The 20,083-nt window shown below is 35.8% G+C and overlaps 1 protein-coding gene and 1 long non-coding RNA gene across 2 annotated transcripts in view; both read right to left on the bottom strand.

The window, feature by feature from the left end:
• Positions 1–382: 382 nt before the first annotated feature.
• Positions 383–20,083, bottom strand: part of TfAP-2 (Transcription factor AP-2) — a 53,665-nt gene continuing 33,964 nt past the window's right edge. The window contains 5 exon segments of the mRNA XM_074179646.1: positions 383–3,281; positions 8,123–8,462; positions 8,869–9,013; positions 9,016–9,060; positions 15,429–15,740. Coding sequence (XP_074035747.1) covers positions 2,885–3,281; positions 8,123–8,462; positions 8,869–9,013; positions 9,016–9,060; positions 15,429–15,740 — 1,239 coding nt within the window. The 3' untranslated portion in view covers positions 383–2,884.
• LOC141484620 (uncharacterized) lies at positions 10,806–12,470 on the bottom strand. Its single transcript, XR_012466711.1, has 2 exons — positions 11,193–12,470; positions 10,806–10,939 (listed from the first exon to the last, which is right to left on the bottom strand). It is a non-coding gene; the product is annotated as an uncharacterized lncRNA (long non-coding RNA).

The following is a 20,083-nucleotide window of genomic DNA, read 5'->3' as shown; positions in this document are numbered from 1 at the left end:
ACCAGAAAAAATTATGCAACCCATCATATGCATATTGCACAAGTTATATACTTATGATTAGTATGCAATTTAAAACGTAAGGGAATGATTGCAATGTCCGTAAAAATTAATTTTTCAATTATTAGTTAATTATACTTTGCACTTAAATTTTCAGGCAACCTTTACGGAATATATTTATTTAGATATTGAATTAAATATTAAAATATATTTCAACCCGTAACGCGATGGGTGAAGGTCATTCTATTGTCGGATCTTAGACTATAAAGTTTTTGTCATCAAAAGTCAGCTATCTAACGTTGGCACGGGGTGCTCCGGCCTCGAACCGGCGGGAACGTAAACTGTTGTGGATTTGAGTGAAGGGATAGGTAAAAAGAGATGAATCTCGAGTTTTTGATAATATATTTTTCCAAAATGTATATTTACACTGTTGGTATTGGCACTGTTTTGAAAAATATATAAATATTTATATACATAAATCATTAATAATACAATAAAAAACAAAAATAATACTTATAACAATTTTAAACAAATTAAATTACACCACAAAAATATGGGACTGACTTTATGTGAAATGTTGAAATTTCATAAACACTAATGAGTATTTCAATTTTGAGTATCCACAAAAATATACCATAGTTTCCATCAAAATGAACGCACACCTTACTGTTTCGTCCTCGACGAGGGAGTCTTTTTAGTGAGTATTTGAAGGTTTTGAGCCAGTCCCAAGCAAAAACATTGTATTGGGTTGGGAACTGAACACTGTAGCTTTTTTCTTTTTGTATAATTTTGCTTTGAATTTTTTTATTTTGTCGTGGTCTGTGGGTTTTTATACCTGATGTTTCTCTGCAATTGTGAAACATATTAAAGGCAACGAAGCAATGACGAATCATGCCGAGTGACAACGAAATCATTGTACACGGCACCAAGTTTTTTATGAGACAAGAAATTTGGAACAAAGCCATTGAAGCTGATATTTCTAACAATAAAACAATTTTTTGAAACTATTTGATGGAATGTGAAATTACACAAAGTTATGCCATTCCTTACCATATATTTTCAAATTAGTGACTGGTTTTCTATTAATGAATAAAGTCTTACTATAACTTTCGCAGACTCTTTTTCTAAAAGCAGTGCATTTAGATTTTTATCACACTGCCAAGGTCATGAAAAATTGCTAAAGTCTCCACTAGAGTTATATTCTGTTTTACTAACTATTTAATATAGTTTCTAACTGTAAGATGGCAGGAAAAGGCAATGAAATCTCCCAATGACGTTGCATTGTATACAAGCCTCTAAATCCTCTGTCGAATGAGATTCGTCGTCTATCTTTCCCTACAGCTTTTACTGTGAGGCAATTAATTGATACAAAAGCTCAAAAACGAACATTGGATCAGGAATTCTTTGTTTTTCGGCTCTGGTTAACAGTGTAAGGTGTCAAGTACTGTATGATCATAAAGATACTCGTGTGGAAAAAAGATGAATAATTTTGATGACAGCTAATTACATATTTGTTCTGGAGTGAGACTTTTTCAATCATACCCATGGATTTTGAATATTTACCAAATCTATGTATGTACTACCTGGGCTGAAAAGTCTCGGGCCTAACACATAGATGGCGCCAGTCTTATTGCTTTCACAGCTTTTTCAGTTATAGTACTAACCTTCAAAAGAAAGCTGTTGAAATATCATATTCTACAAGAAGTTTGTGTGAGTTTTTATGCTGAGTGGCACTACTGTTATTATTTTCAAAACAATGGATCAAAAACAATTTCGTGTTTTAATTTTACATCCATAAAATCGTTTTGAATGATTGAAAAATGGCGAAGAAAAAAAGTTTTGTCAATGTACCATGTCACTAGTCAATCAAAACAGTGGCAAAACTACATGAATGGAACTTTGAATTGCTCCTACATCCACCGTATTCGCCAGATTTGGCTCCGAGCGACTGTTCGCAGACCTGGTGACTATTTTGGGGCAAAAGATTAATCTACAAGAGTGGTATTGCTGGTAGGATTGTGGATGGATCTTGATAGAGATTACGATGATGAATAAAGCCAATTTTGAACAAAAAAAAAACGGGTTTTTTTTCTTAGGCCGGGACTTTCCAGACCACGTGTTCAGTTGATAGTTCTTTTATCACTTTCATAATATTCCCACAGTAAAATTGTTACGATGCACGGCTGAAGAATATATATATTTTTCACCTAAATGTTAGGTTCTAATTTATTGTTTTCATTACTTTGTCGACTTATTTCGGATGCACAAATTGATGATGCATGTGTAAAGATCCATTCGCCGTACTGTAATAGTGATTCGCAAATTTACCTACAACACAATATGCCATTGTAAACCTCAAAACATCAAGAAAACAATCTCTAGTTTTTGGATCTCTTCAACCATTGCTTCATTATCTTCGATAAGGTAAGTTAGAGTTCTAGATGAAGTGTTAGATCCCAGACAATTCCAGATATCCAATGAATATCCAATTTGTGTCTAGCTCAGGCAGGAGTATCCATAGGCATGAAGTGTATATCCATAAGACATTCCTCGGTGAACTTATAATGAATATTCTCCGAGGATATCTCATAGACGTTCAGGTTGGTATATTTAACGAGGTCCATGATATATATTTTGGGCATAAATTGGACGTACAGTAGATATCCATCGGTCCTTCCTTATCTGGGATTTAACATTTAGGTAATTCAGGTCATGAGAGAATTTTACATTCTTTGTCGAGAACCTCCTCACCAAATCAATAAATGAGAAAAAATCCTGGGATTCTAGCTACATATATCGGAAAATCGTGTTCAGTTCCCACCAGATCGCAAGGCAATCTTCTAATATTAGTCAATTAGATCACAACATACAAGAGATTCTTAAGTCGTCACTTCTTATCGTCTAACTTGGCCTTGTCCAGGGAAGAAGTCACCAGCATCGGTTGCCCTTGCTGGGCATTTTGATTCGGGAAAACTTTGTCGAGGTGCTTCAGGGACTCGCTCAGGAAGTTTTGTATGGCGGTTAATGCGGCCACTATGGCGGGGCTGCCGAAGCCGTGGCTGATCAGCGAGAAGTGCGTGAGGTGCCTCTGGATCGAAGGATCAAGGAGGATTTGCGGTCGGGTGTTGCACAACGGGGAGCGGTCTTGGTTCAGAAGATCCATCAGCTCTTTCGTGACTTGTTTGGTGGCTTGGAGGAGTTCCTTTCTCCGCATAGTTTCGCCGTGCTGTCTCAGGAGGTATTCCGCGACCTGCCTCGCGGGAAATTCGGTTTCGCAAACGTATCTGCAACAGAAGAAGCAACCTTTATTATTAATAAGAAAAAAAAAACAATATTTGATTATCAGATTTGCAATTTAGGGTTTATGAGTCGTTGGCGTCGACGTGTATCCAAATTATAACGTCACTGGGCAGTACAAGAGTTTCTGAGTTATACGAGGGTTGCCTTTTATATTTCGGGACTAGAGAACAAAAACAAATATCAATGATCGAAAGTCACTTTATTGTTTTTCAAAATATTCCCCATGAAGATCTACAGTGTCACCGATAAAGTCCGCATCAAATGGGAAACTTTTTTATTTATCGTTTTATGTGAAATTTGATTTTGGCAGTAGATTTTGCTTAAGAAATGATGTCAAATGGCGTCTACAAAATAGGTCACGTGATTTCCTCAACCTGTCAAAATTGACATTTAAAAAAAAAGAAACATCGAAAAATGACATTATTCTTCAAAATATCCAAAAATATCAAAGGATAAAAACATTTTCTTTTGTAATTTTATACCCACACACCAAGTTTCAAACCCATAATAAGTATTTTATATTTTCACAATTTTTCCGCATTCCTGCTTTTTCTACTTATCAAAATTTAAGCACACCTGTACTAAATCATTTATTTTAACTAAACTCGTCACCGAATTTCTTTTTTTGTAATATAATAATATTTTAAGAGCCTCTTTGATGTTAAAAACAAATTTTGAAAAATAAAAGTTGTCAAACTTGATGCAAAGTTCATCTAGTTTCAACGGGGCTTTCCAAACTTTACAGTACTTGAGTTTTTTAATGAGCAAATGGCCTCACAATATGAATTAGAACAAAACGGAACATTAGGAAACAATATCTTAGAGTGTTTATTTTTTTTTTAACAAAAAATACAGTGGAATTTAATCTTAATTAAAAGGAACTGAAAATAAACATGTACCTATACCTAATAGCAAAAAAACACGAAAAAAAGACTCACGACATTAAATACACTACATTTCTGTATGTCTTCCATCGCGTTCTATGCAGATAATTGTCCTTCTTGATACATCTTTTATTGAGTTGCTGATACTCACAGGGTTTATGTTCAAAATAGAGTTTCTGATAACAGTTTCTAGGTGATTCACGTCACGAAAAGGTCTTTGTTTATAAACGATTTGTTTTAAGTAACCCCACAAGAAAAAATCTAGTGGGGTTAAATCTGGCGACCTAGGCGGCCATATTTGCTCCATATTTCGCCCAATAACTTTGTCCCTAAACATTTCTAATAGTTTCTCTTTGACTTGTCTTGAACTATGAATAGGAGCCCCGTCACATTGATACCACAGACTGTGTCTTATTTCAACCGGCATATTGTCCACTATATCACTGATCTCAGTATTTTGAAATTGCAAATAATCCTGAAAAGTTAAATTGTGTCTAAAAAGGAATGGTTCCATTATCTGATTATTTAAAACACCGCACCACACATTTGCTTTAAATGAATATTGGTCCCGACATTCTATCACAAAATGAGGATTTTCCTGAGCCCACCATCTACAATTCTGGGAACTGACTACGCCGTTCGATGTGAAGGTAGCTTCGTCGGTCCATAGGATTTTGTAAGGAAATTTTCTGTTTAATTCTACTTCTCCTTGGTACCAGAAAGAGAAATCTAGTCGAACATCGAAATCTCTTTCCTTTAAGGTATTTATAAATTTGGGTTTGTAGGGTTTGAATTTATTTTTATGTAAAATTGCTTTTACGCTTTCTCTTTTAACGCCAGTTCTATCTACAATATTGGTAATACTTGATTTTCCCTGTTCGATAACATCCAGACAGACAGCCAACTGAACCTCATCATTATTGCGTGATGGATTATGACGTTTTTTAAAAGTATTTTCAACTGAACCAGTCAGTTTAAATTTTTTTAAAATCTTACTCACAGTGGATTTGCTGTACATGTCTGCCAGGATGTCTTGCGTTAAAAATATCAGCCACTTGTCGATGCAATGTGTTTTCACCACAAATTAGCACAATTTCAATTTTTTCTTGTAAAGATAACATATTATTTTAATTTTCATACATTACATTGAACTAACGGGCATTAATTTATTCAGTGACAGTGACGTTTTCTAAAACACATTATGTAGTTTCATATTTTTTCACAGCCTACCCAGTTTTTTTAAATTAGTGTTGTTAGCGGAGTAGGTAAATGTAAATACTATGAGTTTTTTTCTTTTATTGAATGGGCTTCAAGAATCACGAAATGATGTTTCCTAATGTTCCGTTTTGTTCTAATTCATATTGTGAGGCCATTTGCTCATTAAAAAACTCAAGTACTGTATAGTTTGGAAAGCCCCGTTGAAACTAGATGAACTTTGCATCAAGTTTGACAACTTTTATTTTTCAAAAATTGTTTTTAACATCAAAGAGGCTCTTAAAATATTATTATATTACAGAAAAAGAAATTCGGTGACGAGTTTAGTTAAAATAAATGATTTAGTACAGGTGTGCTTAAATTTTGATAAGTAGAAAAAGCAGGAATGCGGAAAAATTGTGAAAATATAAAATACTTATTATGGGTTTGAAACTTGGTGTGTGGGTATAAAATTACAAAAGAAAATGTTTTTATCCTTTGATATTTTTGGATATTTTGAAGAATAATGTCATTTTTCGATGTTTCTTTTTTTAAATGTCAATTTTGACAGGTTAAGGAAATCACGTGACCTATTTTGTAGACGCCATTTGACATCATTTCTTAAGCAAAATCTACTGCCAAAATCAAATTTCACATAAAACGATAAATAAAAAAGTTTCCCATTTGATGCGGACTTTATCGGTGACACTGTATACAGTTCTGCATGCGTTTGAACCAACTGTCGAAGCACTTTTGACACTCTGATTGAGGTATCTCCAAAACATGCATTCTGAATGCAGCAACCGCTTCTTCAAGTGTCGAAAAACGTTGACCTCTCAGTTTGTTATTTACGTGCGGGAATGAAAAGAAGTCATTCGGTGCCAAGACAGGACTATATGGCGGATGACTTATCAAATCGATGTTTTTGGTGCTCAAAAATGCAGTTGTTTGAGCCGATGTGTGAGAGCTCGCATTGTTGTGGTGAAGAGTGATTCGTCTTCGGAGGTTGGTTTTCCTGATTTCTTGGAAGACAACTGTCAAACAAATTCTTGTGTACCACTCAGAATTGACTGTTCTGCGTTGTTCTAGGGGTACGGTTGCGACATGTCCAGTTTTTCCGAAAAAACAGGCGACCATTTGCTTGGAAGTGCTTCGCGAACAACTTATGTTGGATTTGGCTCATCTTGAAACACCCATACAGTCAACTGCTGTTTACTTTCGGGCTCATATGCGTAAATCCACGATTCATCACCTGTCACGATGTCATAGACGTGTTACGAAGCACTGCTATCGTATTTTTTGAGCATTTCCTTCGACCAATCGACACGAGCCTTTTTTTGAGCGATTGACAAATTGTGTGAGATCCAACGCGAACAAATTTGTTTGACAGTCAAATGTTTATGCAATATTGAATGTATGCTGGTCCCACTAATGCCTAAGGTGGTCTCAATCTCACGATAGGTCACATGACGATCTTGCAATATCAGTTCGCACACAGCATCAATGGTTTTTGGAACAACAACTGATTTTGGACGACCTTCACGAAATTCGTCTTGGACTGAACTACGACCACGATTGAATTCAGCATACCATCGATAAACACTGGTTCTTGATGGAGCTTCAGCGCCAAAAATTGAATTAAGTTCATCCATACATTGTTGCTGAGTTAATCCACGCCGAAACTTGTAAAAAATAATCGCACGAAAATATTAACGATTTAATTACATTTTTGGGCCGAGATGAATCTTTTAAGTTACTGTAAACAACACAAATAGCTCAAAAATGTCCAACTTCACGATAGAGCTGTCAGTTGCCAGATTGCAACACTTGGGTTGTCAAATCCCGAAACATAAAAGGCAACCTATCGTATCAGCTCGGCATCACTGGGATCAAGTGCTAATGAAAGAGTTTACAGTCGCCATGAGTGAAGAAAGTTCGTATGCCAAAATTAAAATTGGGTTCCTGCAGGACAAATAGTAAGTAAAGAATATGATCTTGAGGTTCTAGCCACTTTCCGTGAAAGAGAAAGAGTTGTGGAGCAAGTCATAGTTGCTTCATCAGGACAATACTCCAATCCACACTGCGCTAAGTATGAAGTCATTTTTGGTCAAACATTGGATCCCTGTATTGGAACATCCACCCTATTCACCGGGCTAACGCCGTGTGACTTTTTAATGTCCCCGAAAGTGAAGGAAGCATTAAATGGAATAGGGTTTGAAACAGTTGAAGGTGTGAAGAAAAAATCGACGGAGACTCTGAACATGCTTTGAGAAAATGACTTATAACACCGTTTTGAACACTAGAAAATTCGAAGAGCGAAGCGAAGGGTCGTATATGGAAGAGAATAAAGTGAAAATTGCGAAGAAAAAATGAAAGTTGCACAAAAAACCTCTCTCTAGAGCCTACACCATCTGGAACGATATAGTGAGAAAACTAAATAGTTATGGCTTTTGAATACAATCCTTGGTCAAGTTACTTATCAGATAGTGAAGAGATTGCTGAGATTGATGTTGTCCAAGGTATGCTCAGAACCGTGCCCTGTGGTGTTACTCAAGGCACTGCACTAGGACCCCTCATTTTCATCATCTATATAGTTTGAACTTTATTAGTTCGGACTTCCATTGTCTAATATAAGTCTACTATGATCCGAAATTTATGAAAGAACAAAAATTAAATTGAATAGCTAAAATTCATAAAGCCGTTAGTTTAGCTTCACTTGGTGAGAGGATAAATTGTGAAATGCATACCCGAAGTCTCTCGCTAAATGTATGGCTTCTCCTTCCACCAAGGACGTCAGGAGAGTCACATTAGCAGCTTTCCGTCGCCCTGCCGGCAAGTTGAGCCCGATTTTCTCCAACTTCTCTCTGAGGATGCGACCCCCGTTCTTGCTTTTAGCCCTCCTTAGCACTCCTCCAAGCAGGGAAGCGTTCAGACACTCCGGAGGGGAGAGGCGACGTTGTACTTCCCCCACCGTCACTTTGTACTTCGACGTCGAGGAAAGAAGGGATAGTCTACCAGGTACAGAACAGAACACGTCGCTGGGGGACACCATGGATCCGCCTGCGTGATCTTTGCCTCCTTTCATACCTGGAAATACGACTGAGAATCAATTCGTTGCTCGGACACTAGACTAGAAAGGCCAGTTTTTCACATTTATAATATTAGTATAGATTTAGATTGCTACGCATTAGGTTTTCTTGAAAAAAACTGTTGATCATTACACTAACTCTGTTTCACTGTTCAATAATGGGATTGGTAGCAAAATATTGGAGTGGTTGAAACACAATTTGAACGAACCAAAGCAACAAACCAAAATTAATGACAAACATATTTGTGTTTTGGATAATTTTATACTCAATAGAATGGTTAGAATATGGATCCCTGAGGAATACCACCCTTAATGGTAAAAAGATCTGAAAGAACGAATCACTGTAGCTGTACATTCGAAGTTAGATAATATAGTTTGGTTAAATTTGAATAAATTTCCACTTACTTTTCAACAACGGCAGGTCCGTGATGAACCCAGTGTTGTCGTCCAAGCCCCCTTGGGCCTCTTCCACGGCCTGACCTAGGGCTTGATGGAGGGAGAGGGGGTCGTCGTGTCTTTGGGGGCCCGTCGAATAATCTGGTCTGCCTCCTCCGGGCCGGTACTGTATGGAAAACTGGTTCCGTGTCCTAACTGGCTCTGAAAAAATGAAGAATTTTTATTTCGTTCACAAGACATTTAATTTTTTTTACTAGAGAATTTCGCGAGTATTCTGAATATACTATAAATATTCAACAATAATAATAAATACATGTATTCAAGTAACCATTCATTGTGAGATTTTCCATTGAACAGTTTACAAAACCGCAACACGTGTTTTACCATACAGTAACCTCCTCAGTCAGATAGTATGAATACGTGTTCATACTGTATGAACACGCCTGAGGAAGCTTGTGTGCATCCAGTATAATCATGTGTTCAGCCAGTACGGCTGAGTTTGGTTGTGGAAGCCATACTGCATGACTGAGGATACGTGGTCAGCTAGTACGGACACGTGTTCATACTGTTTGGCTGAGAGAGTTTTACTGTAAAGCTGGGGAAGCTATACAGGATGAACACGTGTTCATACTGTATAGCTGAAAAAGTCATACAGCATGAACACTTGTGGCTGAGAAAGCCGTACAGTATGAACACGTGTGGCTGAGAAAGCCATACAGTATAAACACGTGTGACTTAGACATACAGTATGAACACGTATTCATACTGTATATCTGAAAAAAGCCATACAATATAAACACGCGTGGCTGAAAAAGCCATACAGTATAAACATGTTTGGCTGAATACGTGTTCATACTGTATGAATACGCCTGAGGAAGCTAGTGTCCATACAGTATAATCATGTGTTCAGCCAGTACGGCTGAGTTTGGCTGAGGAAGCCATACTGTATGACTGAGGATTCGTGGTCAGCTAGTACGGACACGTGTTCATACTGTTTGTCTGAGGGAGTTATACTGTAAAGCTGGGGAAGCTATACAGGATGAACACGTGTTCATACTGTATAGCTGAAAAAGTCATACAGCATGAACACTTGTGGCTGAGAAAGCCGTACAGTATGAACACGTGTGGCTGAGAAAGCCATACAGTATGAACTCGTGTGGCTGAGAAAGCTATACAGTATGAACACGTGTTCATACTGTATAGCTGAAAAAAAGCCATACAGTATAAACATGTGTGGCTGAGAAAGCCATTTAGTGTGAACACGTGTTCATACTGCATGGCTAAAAAAGCCATACACTATGAACACGTGTGGCTGAGACAGCTGTACAGTATGAACACGTGTGGCCGAGAAAGCCATACAGTATGAACACGTGTTCATACAGTACGGACACTACCATTCACGGGAAACTCGGGTTGCGGTTTTGTTAAATATAACAGTGAAGATTTTCATCAAGTATCGGCCAATTTCATTACGTAATAAATGAAACAAATCATACATTACATTTCTTGGGATCCTACATAGGATAATATGAAGAATAACGTATAAATTGGTCCAGAGATTTTAAAGTGTACTAACATACAGCAATAATAATAATAATACCTGAATACCTTGTAATTTTCTCTGTTGGATCAATCGTACATTAAGTCTGTTTGTTCTGTTAAAATCTGTTTATCCTTTAACCAGCTCTCGCCCCCTACGAAAGACAACCTTCAAAAGTCGAAACTTGTGCTAGCCAAGGATTACGGAGGTCTTATCTTTTAACGTGCGATCGAAGTAGGAAATTCCCAAGCTATAACTCACTTCATACAAAGTTCAATCTTATATTCATCTACATTGAGTTATAATATACAGCAATTTTACATAAATACAAATACATTACCCAGTCATCTTATATTCACGTGAATTTAATTACAATAGAAGATTAAGGATGAGGAAAAAATAAATAGGAAATTTATGTTAGGTATATTTTTTAAATGGAAACAAAGATGGTGATATGTTTTTACGGTTGAGATAATCCATTGAATTGGACGAAGCTTTTGGAGTATAAAGACTTCCTGCTACTTCCAGAGTTTGTTGTGACTAAAAAAATGATTTCAAATTTTTCCCGCTTCTAAATGTTCAAAGAAATGCAGCTGAATCCTTTTTTATGAACCGATTACTGAACAGAGGGAAAACTCAGTATTTCCGAAATCTCCAACGCTAATCACCATACAGCAATGACTGATTATATTTTCGATTGTAACATAGTGATAATTAATGATCCAGCCGGCATTTCCGCTGTATCATCCATAGGTGGTTAATTACCGGAAATTGCAGACATTACAGATATTACCTGATTGATTCGTGTGCGGCATTCATGCTCACGGCCAGGTTTCACGTTTTTCATTTCAGTTTTCAATAGCTTCGAATCCAACGATTCAACTTTCAGACCATTTGGAAGAGCATTGTAAAATTTTATTGACAGATATCTGAAAGCGTGCTTAGTATCAGTCAATATGAATTTGGATAATGCACGGTTGGCTAGAGTGAATAAATCCCTATGTTCGTCTTGGTTACGTCATCTTTCTTCTCACATATCTTCCTTCATACTTTTGTAGTTCTTGTTATTTCTCTTAAATTTCCAACTACGGTCGTTTTCAGGCCTTTTTTCACCTCTTTTGACCAGCTGGATATACTCGTAGGTCTCCTTTTTCTCTTTCTCCCCGCTGATCCCAAATCTGTCGTCATTCTCACTACATTATCTTCCTTCATTCTCCAAATATGTTCCTGCCATCCGGTTCTTTGTTTCTTGATTTATAAGACAACATCCTTTCCACATTTTTCTGCAATTTCCCTGTTTGTTCTTCTGATGTGCATTTATATCAACTTTAATCGACCCCATTATTGTTCTCAGTAATCTTCTTTCTGCAACTTTTATGTTCTCTTTGCCTTTCTGTCATTGACACTGTCTATGATGCGTACATTATTGCCGGTCTTATTATTGCTCTGTACATTTTCATTATAGTACTACTTGAGATTTCCATACTTTGCAGTAGTTTCCTATTTGCCTGTAGATTTTGTTGGCTTTCATAATTTTATCTCCATTTCCCTACCACCATTCTTCGCTGTTGTGACCCCAAGATATTTATATTTCTCCACCTCAATCTTAATTTTGTTAATTGTATGACCTTTTCCAACTGTCATGAATTTTGTTTTCTGCTCGTTCATCACCACGCCCAACTTGCTTTACTTTGATGAATAAAGCCAATTTTGAGCAAAAAAACGCGTTCTCTTTCTTAGACCTGGGACTTTCCAGCCCTAGTGTTTTTGCGTTTCATTGACCAATTCCTGGCACTTTTTTGACATAGCAGTACGTCAGTTTTATGGTGTATGTATATACGTGAACACTATACCGTGTTTCCAACCTGTATATACACTTCGATTATTTTAAGTTTACCGATACGTCATCGTTGATGTGCATATGAAATAAATCGCGAAATTGTGGTCAAATGTAAGACGAAGTGGCTAATATCCCGATAAAAATTATAACGTGTAGGTAATGACAATAAATTAACATTTTCAAATTTATGGAAATGTCGGATCCTAACGACCTCAAAAGTTAGTTTTTATGTAGATGTGACAGTTAAATAAAAAGGTGGCATTGCAATGTTTCCAAAACATTTGCAGACATTAATAATAACAAACGAGTTTTTATTAAATCATCCGTGCATGAATGCAGAGACACTGTAAAACTGACGAAAACAATACCCAATAACATAAAACAATGATACTGTCAACAGTCAATATCATGTCTAGCAAATGTAGGTGAATTGTAAAACACTGTCGGCTATCTGGTTATCTCTTTCCACTGTTATGAGTATTAATTGATCATCACTATAACATAAGTCTTTGATTAGAAGACAAATGTTAACGAATTGTCATTTGTTCATAACGGTTGATAGAAAGAGATGTTACATAGAGGGTGTGTGATTTCTATGATCATAAATTAATGACGCATCGGTAAAGTTAAAATATGTATGTATATACATTATTTTTATTTCAAAACATAATACGCTAATTCACCATTTCAAACCGAACCCGCATGTACGCTGACAGTGCCCCATTGCCGAGATTGTGGTAGATAAGGATAATAACAGGCTACGCTGCCACCCTTGAGGGTTATCGAATAGCTGGCATTCCGGAGAAAATATCAGAGAAGCGGTAACTATGTCAAGAGACTTCAAATATGTCGGGATTCTCCCTTCGTCTTGGGTCTTAGATCGATGACCGACTTGATCATAGTTTCCTGCATATTTCGCATCAGTTCTGAGGCGAAATAGTTCGTGCAGTTCAAACGGGGAAAATATAGACAAAAAAAATATACGAGATAGTTTCGCAAGAATGAAAAAAAAATATTCCGACATTTCTGAGAATAATTTTTATTTCATGTACCAGTAGAAACAGAAGTGATGTTAAATATCACATAAAAAATAGACTTGTAATTTTTGTCTAAATAAAAATGAATGAATTTTTCATGATAAAAGAGCTTTTGGTTGCTAAAGAAGGAAAATCGTAAAAAATCAATAATTCAAAAAATGTAATATAATGTAATGTAATATAATAAGTATTGAATTGAAATTCACTTCCACCGCAAGAAACCACAATAAAAGTTATAGATCTAAAGAAAAAATATGAAACTAGAATCAGAAGGAGAAGAAATGCAAATTATTCCTACGAAAAAAGTATTTTTCCTTGAGCAGTCGAGTAATGAAATCATTTTCAAGTATTTGTTCCATAGGCGTACATAATTGAGTAGGTTAAAAAGTGAAAAATTTATTTTAATGAACATTTTTTGAAATTGATTGCTTTCCTCCTTTCTTTGGAAGATTTCCATTTTTTTGTATCAAGAGATGTAAAAGTAGGAATCCAAAATCGTTCTTTTCCAAAAATTAATCTCTCCTAAAAAGATATCCCTTTCAAATATTGATTGTATAAAAATAAATAAATCAACAAATAGTTATTAGTTTTAACAAGTATTTTTGAATGAATACCGGAACGCACGCCACTGCAGGTGGTAAAACGACCAGAAATATCGAAAAATACTGATTCAAATTGGCTGAAGTCTGTGAACGTCCAAAGAAAAGATGCTATATGAAAGTATGTGTTGCTGAAGTTGCTATATAAAAGCATGTTTTTTCTGCTATATAAAAGTACGTGTTTTAAAGCACGAGGTATTAATGATGCATGTGTAATATTGTGTATATTTGTTCTTGTTGATCGCTCAAAGATACTATTACAATCACAGAGAAATTATTTACAGGTATTACACCCTTGATGTATTCTGAATAAAATTTTGAATGCAATTTTTCTTTAAATTTCAGTTAATGAGTTGATCAACTGTTTCAAATTGGCTGAACTTTCTGAACATCTGAAGAGAAGATGCTATATAAAAGTATATGTTGCTGAATATGCTATATAAAAGAATATGTTGCTGAAGATGCTATATAATAGTATGTGCTTTATGATATATAAAAGTATTTTACAACATTAGGTATGTATGAGCATGTGTAATGAAAGAGACTATCACAATCACAGAGAGATTATGCACAGGTATTGCACCTTTGATGTACTCGAAATAAAATTATCATTGCAACGTTTTTAAAATGTCAGTTTGCGGGTTGAACGACTGATTCAAATTGGCTGAACTCTGAACATCTGAAGAAAAAATGCTATATAAAAGTATCTGTTGCAGAAGATGTTATATAAAAGTATGTGTTACAGAAGAGGCTATATAAAAGTATATGTTGCTGGATATGCTATATAAAAGTATATGTTGCTGGAGATGCTGTATAAAAGTATGTATTTTCTGCTATATAAAAGTAAGTGATTTATAGCATCAGTCATTAATGGTGCAGGTGTAATTATTCGTTGCTTCTAGTGTACATATATGTACATACAGGTATTGCTCTCTTGAAATACTCAAAATGAACATTTTATTGCAATTTTTTTTAAATGTCAGTTTGTGAGTTGATCGACTGATGTGTTGCTGAAGATGCTATATAAATTGTGATTATGATATCTCAAAGAGATATCACAATCACAGAGGGATTATGTACAGGTATTGCTCCCTTGATGTAAGTACTCCAAATAAACATTTTTTTTGCCTTTTCTTAAAATGTCAGTTTCTGAGTTGTCGAATGATTCAAATTGGCTGAGCGCTCTGAACATCTGAAGAAAATATGCTATATAAAAGTATGTGTTGCAGAAGATGCTATATAATAGTACGTATTTTAGGCTATATAAAAGTATTTTATAGCATTAGGTATTGATAATGCATTAGTAATGAATTGTTGCTCCCAATTTATCTATATTTGTGCTTGTTGATCGCTGGAAGAGATTATTAATCACAAAGTAGATTATCTACAGTATATTTCACCCTTGATGTAGGTATTTGAAATAACATGCCAGTGTAATTATTTTATTTTTCTTTGTGAGTTGATTGACTGATTCAAATTGGCAGAACTCTCTGAAACACTCTCCCCAACTCTCATAAACTCCCCTCATATTTTTGTAACCTTTTTCAACTTACAACATGCGTGTGATTCCCGTCGCCGTCCCTCCTCAACCCCAACTGGTTGTAGTGGTGCAGGCCGGAGAGGCCCCCGTACGGATCCGTGAGGTACTCGAGATGCTGCTGGGGCGGCGGACTGGGCGGATGGTGGAAGGGAGGCGGGAAGTAGGGCGGCTGGAAGTCAGGCTGCGGCAGTTGGTGTTGCATGGCGGCGGAATGGTGGAGGCCCGAGGCCGCCCGATGATGGGCGGTCGAGCCGCCCGCCGAGTAACCGCCCGGCGAGCCGCCGCCCAGCGTCAAGGAACCATGGCCGGTGGCGGTGAGGCGTTCCTGGAAAGAAAAAAGCCGGGTTAGAATCCTGTTTCACTTTTTTTTTTATTTCTCATGTGACCCTATGAATTATACTTCAAAATTTTAAATAATGACTTACGAAAAATGATTATCAAATGAACGCTGATAGGTAAATAATACCGTTTCAACCAACATCCTCGTTATTTTGAGAGAGTGGCATTTTGATATAGACTCCAAAAAATCATTCCATATTATAGACATTAAAGGTGGGAATATTCACAGGGTTCCAAAGTATCTTTTCAGTATGACACTAATTAAGAGTTTGAAATAATGACTTGCGAAAAATGAGCATCAAATGAATGCTGATATGTGCATAATACCGTTTCAACCAAAATCCTCGTTATTTTGAGAGAGTGGCATTTTGATATAGACTCCAAAAAATTATTCCATATTATAGACATTAAAAGTGGAAATATTCACAGGGTTTCAAAGTATCTTCTCAGTATGACACTAATCACGAATTTTAATCAATGACTTACGAAAAATGATTGTCAAATGAATGCTGGTATGTAAATAATCCCGTTTCAACCAAAATCCTCGTTATTTAGAGAGAGTGGCATTTTTACATAGACTTCAAGAGACCATTCGTCATTATAGACATTAAAAGTGGCAATATTCACAGGGTTTCAAAGTATCTTCTCAGTATGACACTAATCACGAATTTTAATCAATGACTTACGAAAAATGATTGTCAAATGAACGCTGATATGTAAATAATACCGTTTCAACCAACATCCTCGTTATTTTGAGAGAGTTGCATTTTTACATAGACTCCAAGAGATCGTTCGATATTATAGACATTAAAAGTGGCAATATTCACAGATTTCCAAGGTATCGTCTCAGTATGACAATAATTACGAGTTTGAAAGAATGACTTACGAAAAATGATCATCAAATGAATGCTGGTATGTAAATAATACCGTTTCAACCAAAATCCTCGTTATTTAGAGAAAGTGGCATTTTTACATAGACTTCAAGAGACCATTCGTCATTATAGACATTAAAAGTGGCAATATTCACAGGGTTTCAAAGTATCTTCTTAGTATGACACTAATCACGAATTTGAAATAATGACTTACGAAAAATGATATCAAATGAATGCTGATATGTAAATAATCCCGTTTCAACCAAACTCTTCGTTATTTAGAGAGAGTGGCATTTTTACATAGACTTCAAGAGACCATTCGTCATTATAGACATTAAAAGTGGCAATATTCACAGGGTTGCAAAGTATCTTCTCAGTATGACACTAATCACGAATTTTAATTAATGACTTACGAAAAATAATTATCAAGTGAACGCTGATATTGAAAGTGTCAATCACAGATTTTAAACGTACCAATTCACAAATTTTTAAAAATATAATGAATTGCAATGAAAATACGTATGAACAATAACGATCTTGCTTACGTCTTTCTGTTACTGGGCGATTGGATCCTCAAGTACGAACTACGAAGTGTACATAAATAAACAGATTACTGAAAAACTTTCTGCAGATTTATAATACTAACATACCATTCTCGAAGATAAATACGGAAGTGTTCAACGACCAGAAAATAACAATGATTTCATAACTCCTCCTTTTCTCTGCGACCAATAAAAGTTCACGGACGAAGAAGCTATTGTTATTGTAATTCGTGAACTTAAAATTCGTATTCACACGATCATTCAGATGCGATTGTGATTCTATGCTTGTTAATCTGATGTGGGAGGAGTTAAAAATAATTCTTGCACACTTGAATGTTGTTCGATATTCGTAGTCGGTTTTTACGAGATGAAAAAAGTCCGTAACAAATGTACCTGTACAGTTATGATTCGATGTATGAGAAACGTGATTCAAATGTAACCACTCGTGTATTTGAATTTTTCATGAGAAGATTTTGGGTACTGTAATGATTGGCAATTACACAGCTATGCAAATGTCGATCCAATAGTGGTTAAATCAAAATTTGTCGAAATTCATTACTTCATTCTTGAAAATTTTCCTTGAGTAGGTATTTTTTTTGATTTTGAATCCATCTATCTATCTTAACTGGTTCAAAGTGAAGTTTTAACCATGTTTTATCCAAAATCTACACACGTCATGATAACTAAAAGGAGAGTTATGAAGTATTATCAATATCTGAGGGTGATTAGTGAGTTGATCAAGAACATATGATAATTTTTATAATAAAAGTACATTTTAAATCCAGAAAAGTTGCACGACGACGTAATAATTCAACAGAGGAAGCGATCTTGCCCGAATCGAACATAAACAATAAAATAATGCTGCAATAACATACGTAGTTTGATCTCCCAAATGTCCCGATATAAACAATATCGACCAATATCGAATTTCACTTGATTAAAAAAAATGGAAAAGTCCACTCTCTACTCAAACTAAACGTTTTATCTTCTTGTTTGTTCTTTTATACGGTTAGAACGCTCTAGTGCAGGTATTTGTCCCCTCTTGTCATCCGGATGTCTCTTTAAATTTGCCTGAATTTGGGTTATATCAGGTAATATCCTTTATGTTGGAGCTCCTCTAGGTTCATTGTTTCTGGGAATGTGTAGTATATTGAATGTTAGGTCTAAAAGAACAAACAAGAAGATAAAACGTTCAGCTTGAGTAAAGCACAGCCTGGTATCGAAAGCGCTTGCATGTAATAAGTAGAAGTTATTGAAGCTTCAAATCCTTTTTATAAACATATGTTAATATTATAATATTTGTAAATATATGTTAATATAAAATCGAGAAAGGTTAATGCAGTCAAGCTGCTAGAAAATGATTCCACGAAAATCAAAAGATAAATAGATAAGTTCTGAATTGAAGGGGTTATATTTTTAGGAGTGATTAATTTTTGGGAAAGAGAGTTTTTGGCTGTATGTATAGTTATAATAATTCTTTGTTTTTTTTCAGGTGAGTCAACTGTTATCCAATCTTTTCAATGAATAGTGAGTAAGTTGAACATATGGAGTAGTAGAAAGCCAAAAACTTTCTTTCCCAAAAGATAAGTACTATTCTGATCATTCCCATATTGATTTCAATTCAAGAGCCACCGGTAAACAGCTGTTTCAGCCTATTGGGCATCGTCAGTACCGGGCAGGCGGTCCTCGATGGAAGACAAAATGTGAATAACCAAGAAAAGTACTTGATAGGATTAACTGCGTAAACGCAAGCGAGACATAAGTGGAACCACCTATTGGTGTGACACCCAAGTCAACTTGACAAGTTTTTATGCCAGTGTTGGTGGTTTGACCAATCAACAGACAACTGCGGTATAGCAGAAATTTGGGAAACTAACGTGGAATGCCATCGGAAAACGAATCCACATGTTTTTAGAAATGATATGAAATCGAGTAATGTTAATGCAGTCAAGCTGCATTATTATATATTGTTTCGTACAAGCTTTTTTGTCATTCAAATATCTGTTGCGCGCAAGATCGCATGGATGGCTATCATCTCAATCGGATTAGGGTAACTCGAGGGAGAAACCCGATTTTCTAGGGCATAGATGCCTTCAGTTATTCTACCCTTCACCCACATAGAGAATATGCAGCATGTAGTTCGGAGCTCCGAAGTGTGATTCTGGAAGATTGTTACGACGTGTGCCAGTGATGTGATTTTTTAAAATACACGTAAGTACAATTTCATATAGAGTTATCGCGTTCGCCGTGTGAATTTATATAAAAAATTATTATATTTGAATGAATTCAGGATTATTTGGGAAAGTCTTCATCCAAAAAACACAAACCTTCATTATATTCATAACTAAAAGCTCAGACGGTGGTGCGTATTTTTTGTTTTTGGTCGAGTAAAAAATGAGTTATGACGGATGATTTGAAGAAAAACAGCATCTGAGTCGTTCGCAGGTAAATGTATATAAAAAAATAGTTGATGTCAATCAATAGGCTTCATGTCCCCCAAACAAAATCATTCGACGTGTTCCCGGGAAATCCTGGGAAAACAGGGATAATGTAATGTCATTATAAGTTGAGTACTACATGGGCTGAAAGTCTCTGGCCTAACAAATAATGGCGCTTGTCCAATTTCATTCAATGCATTTTCAGACAGTGTTTCAATTTTACACTGCTTCTTATGGGAAAACATAAACGCGGTCGTAGAGACATCGATGATGCGGATCACATTGGACGTCCAAATGATGCAGTAACACCAGAAAAGAAAAAAAATCCACAAAATCATTTTGAATAATCAAAAAGTTAAGTTGCAAGAGTTAGCTGAGTGAAGATATCAAAAGAACTTGTTGGCTTTATACTATTACTATTATACTATTACTTATGCCAAAGAGCATTCAACCATGTACTTTAAAACTTGACAAAAG

The sequence above is a fragment of the Leptinotarsa decemlineata genome, unplaced genomic scaffold (assembly GCF_025532065.1).
Source record: "Leptinotarsa decemlineata unplaced genomic scaffold, Ldec_3_MD MMD2_tig00026282_RagTag_RagTag, whole genome shotgun sequence".
NCBI lineage: Eukaryota > Metazoa > Arthropoda > Insecta > Coleoptera > Chrysomelidae > Leptinotarsa > Leptinotarsa decemlineata.
Note: the sequence above shows the minus strand (reverse complement) of the source record. Positions and strands in the feature narration are given on the sequence as shown.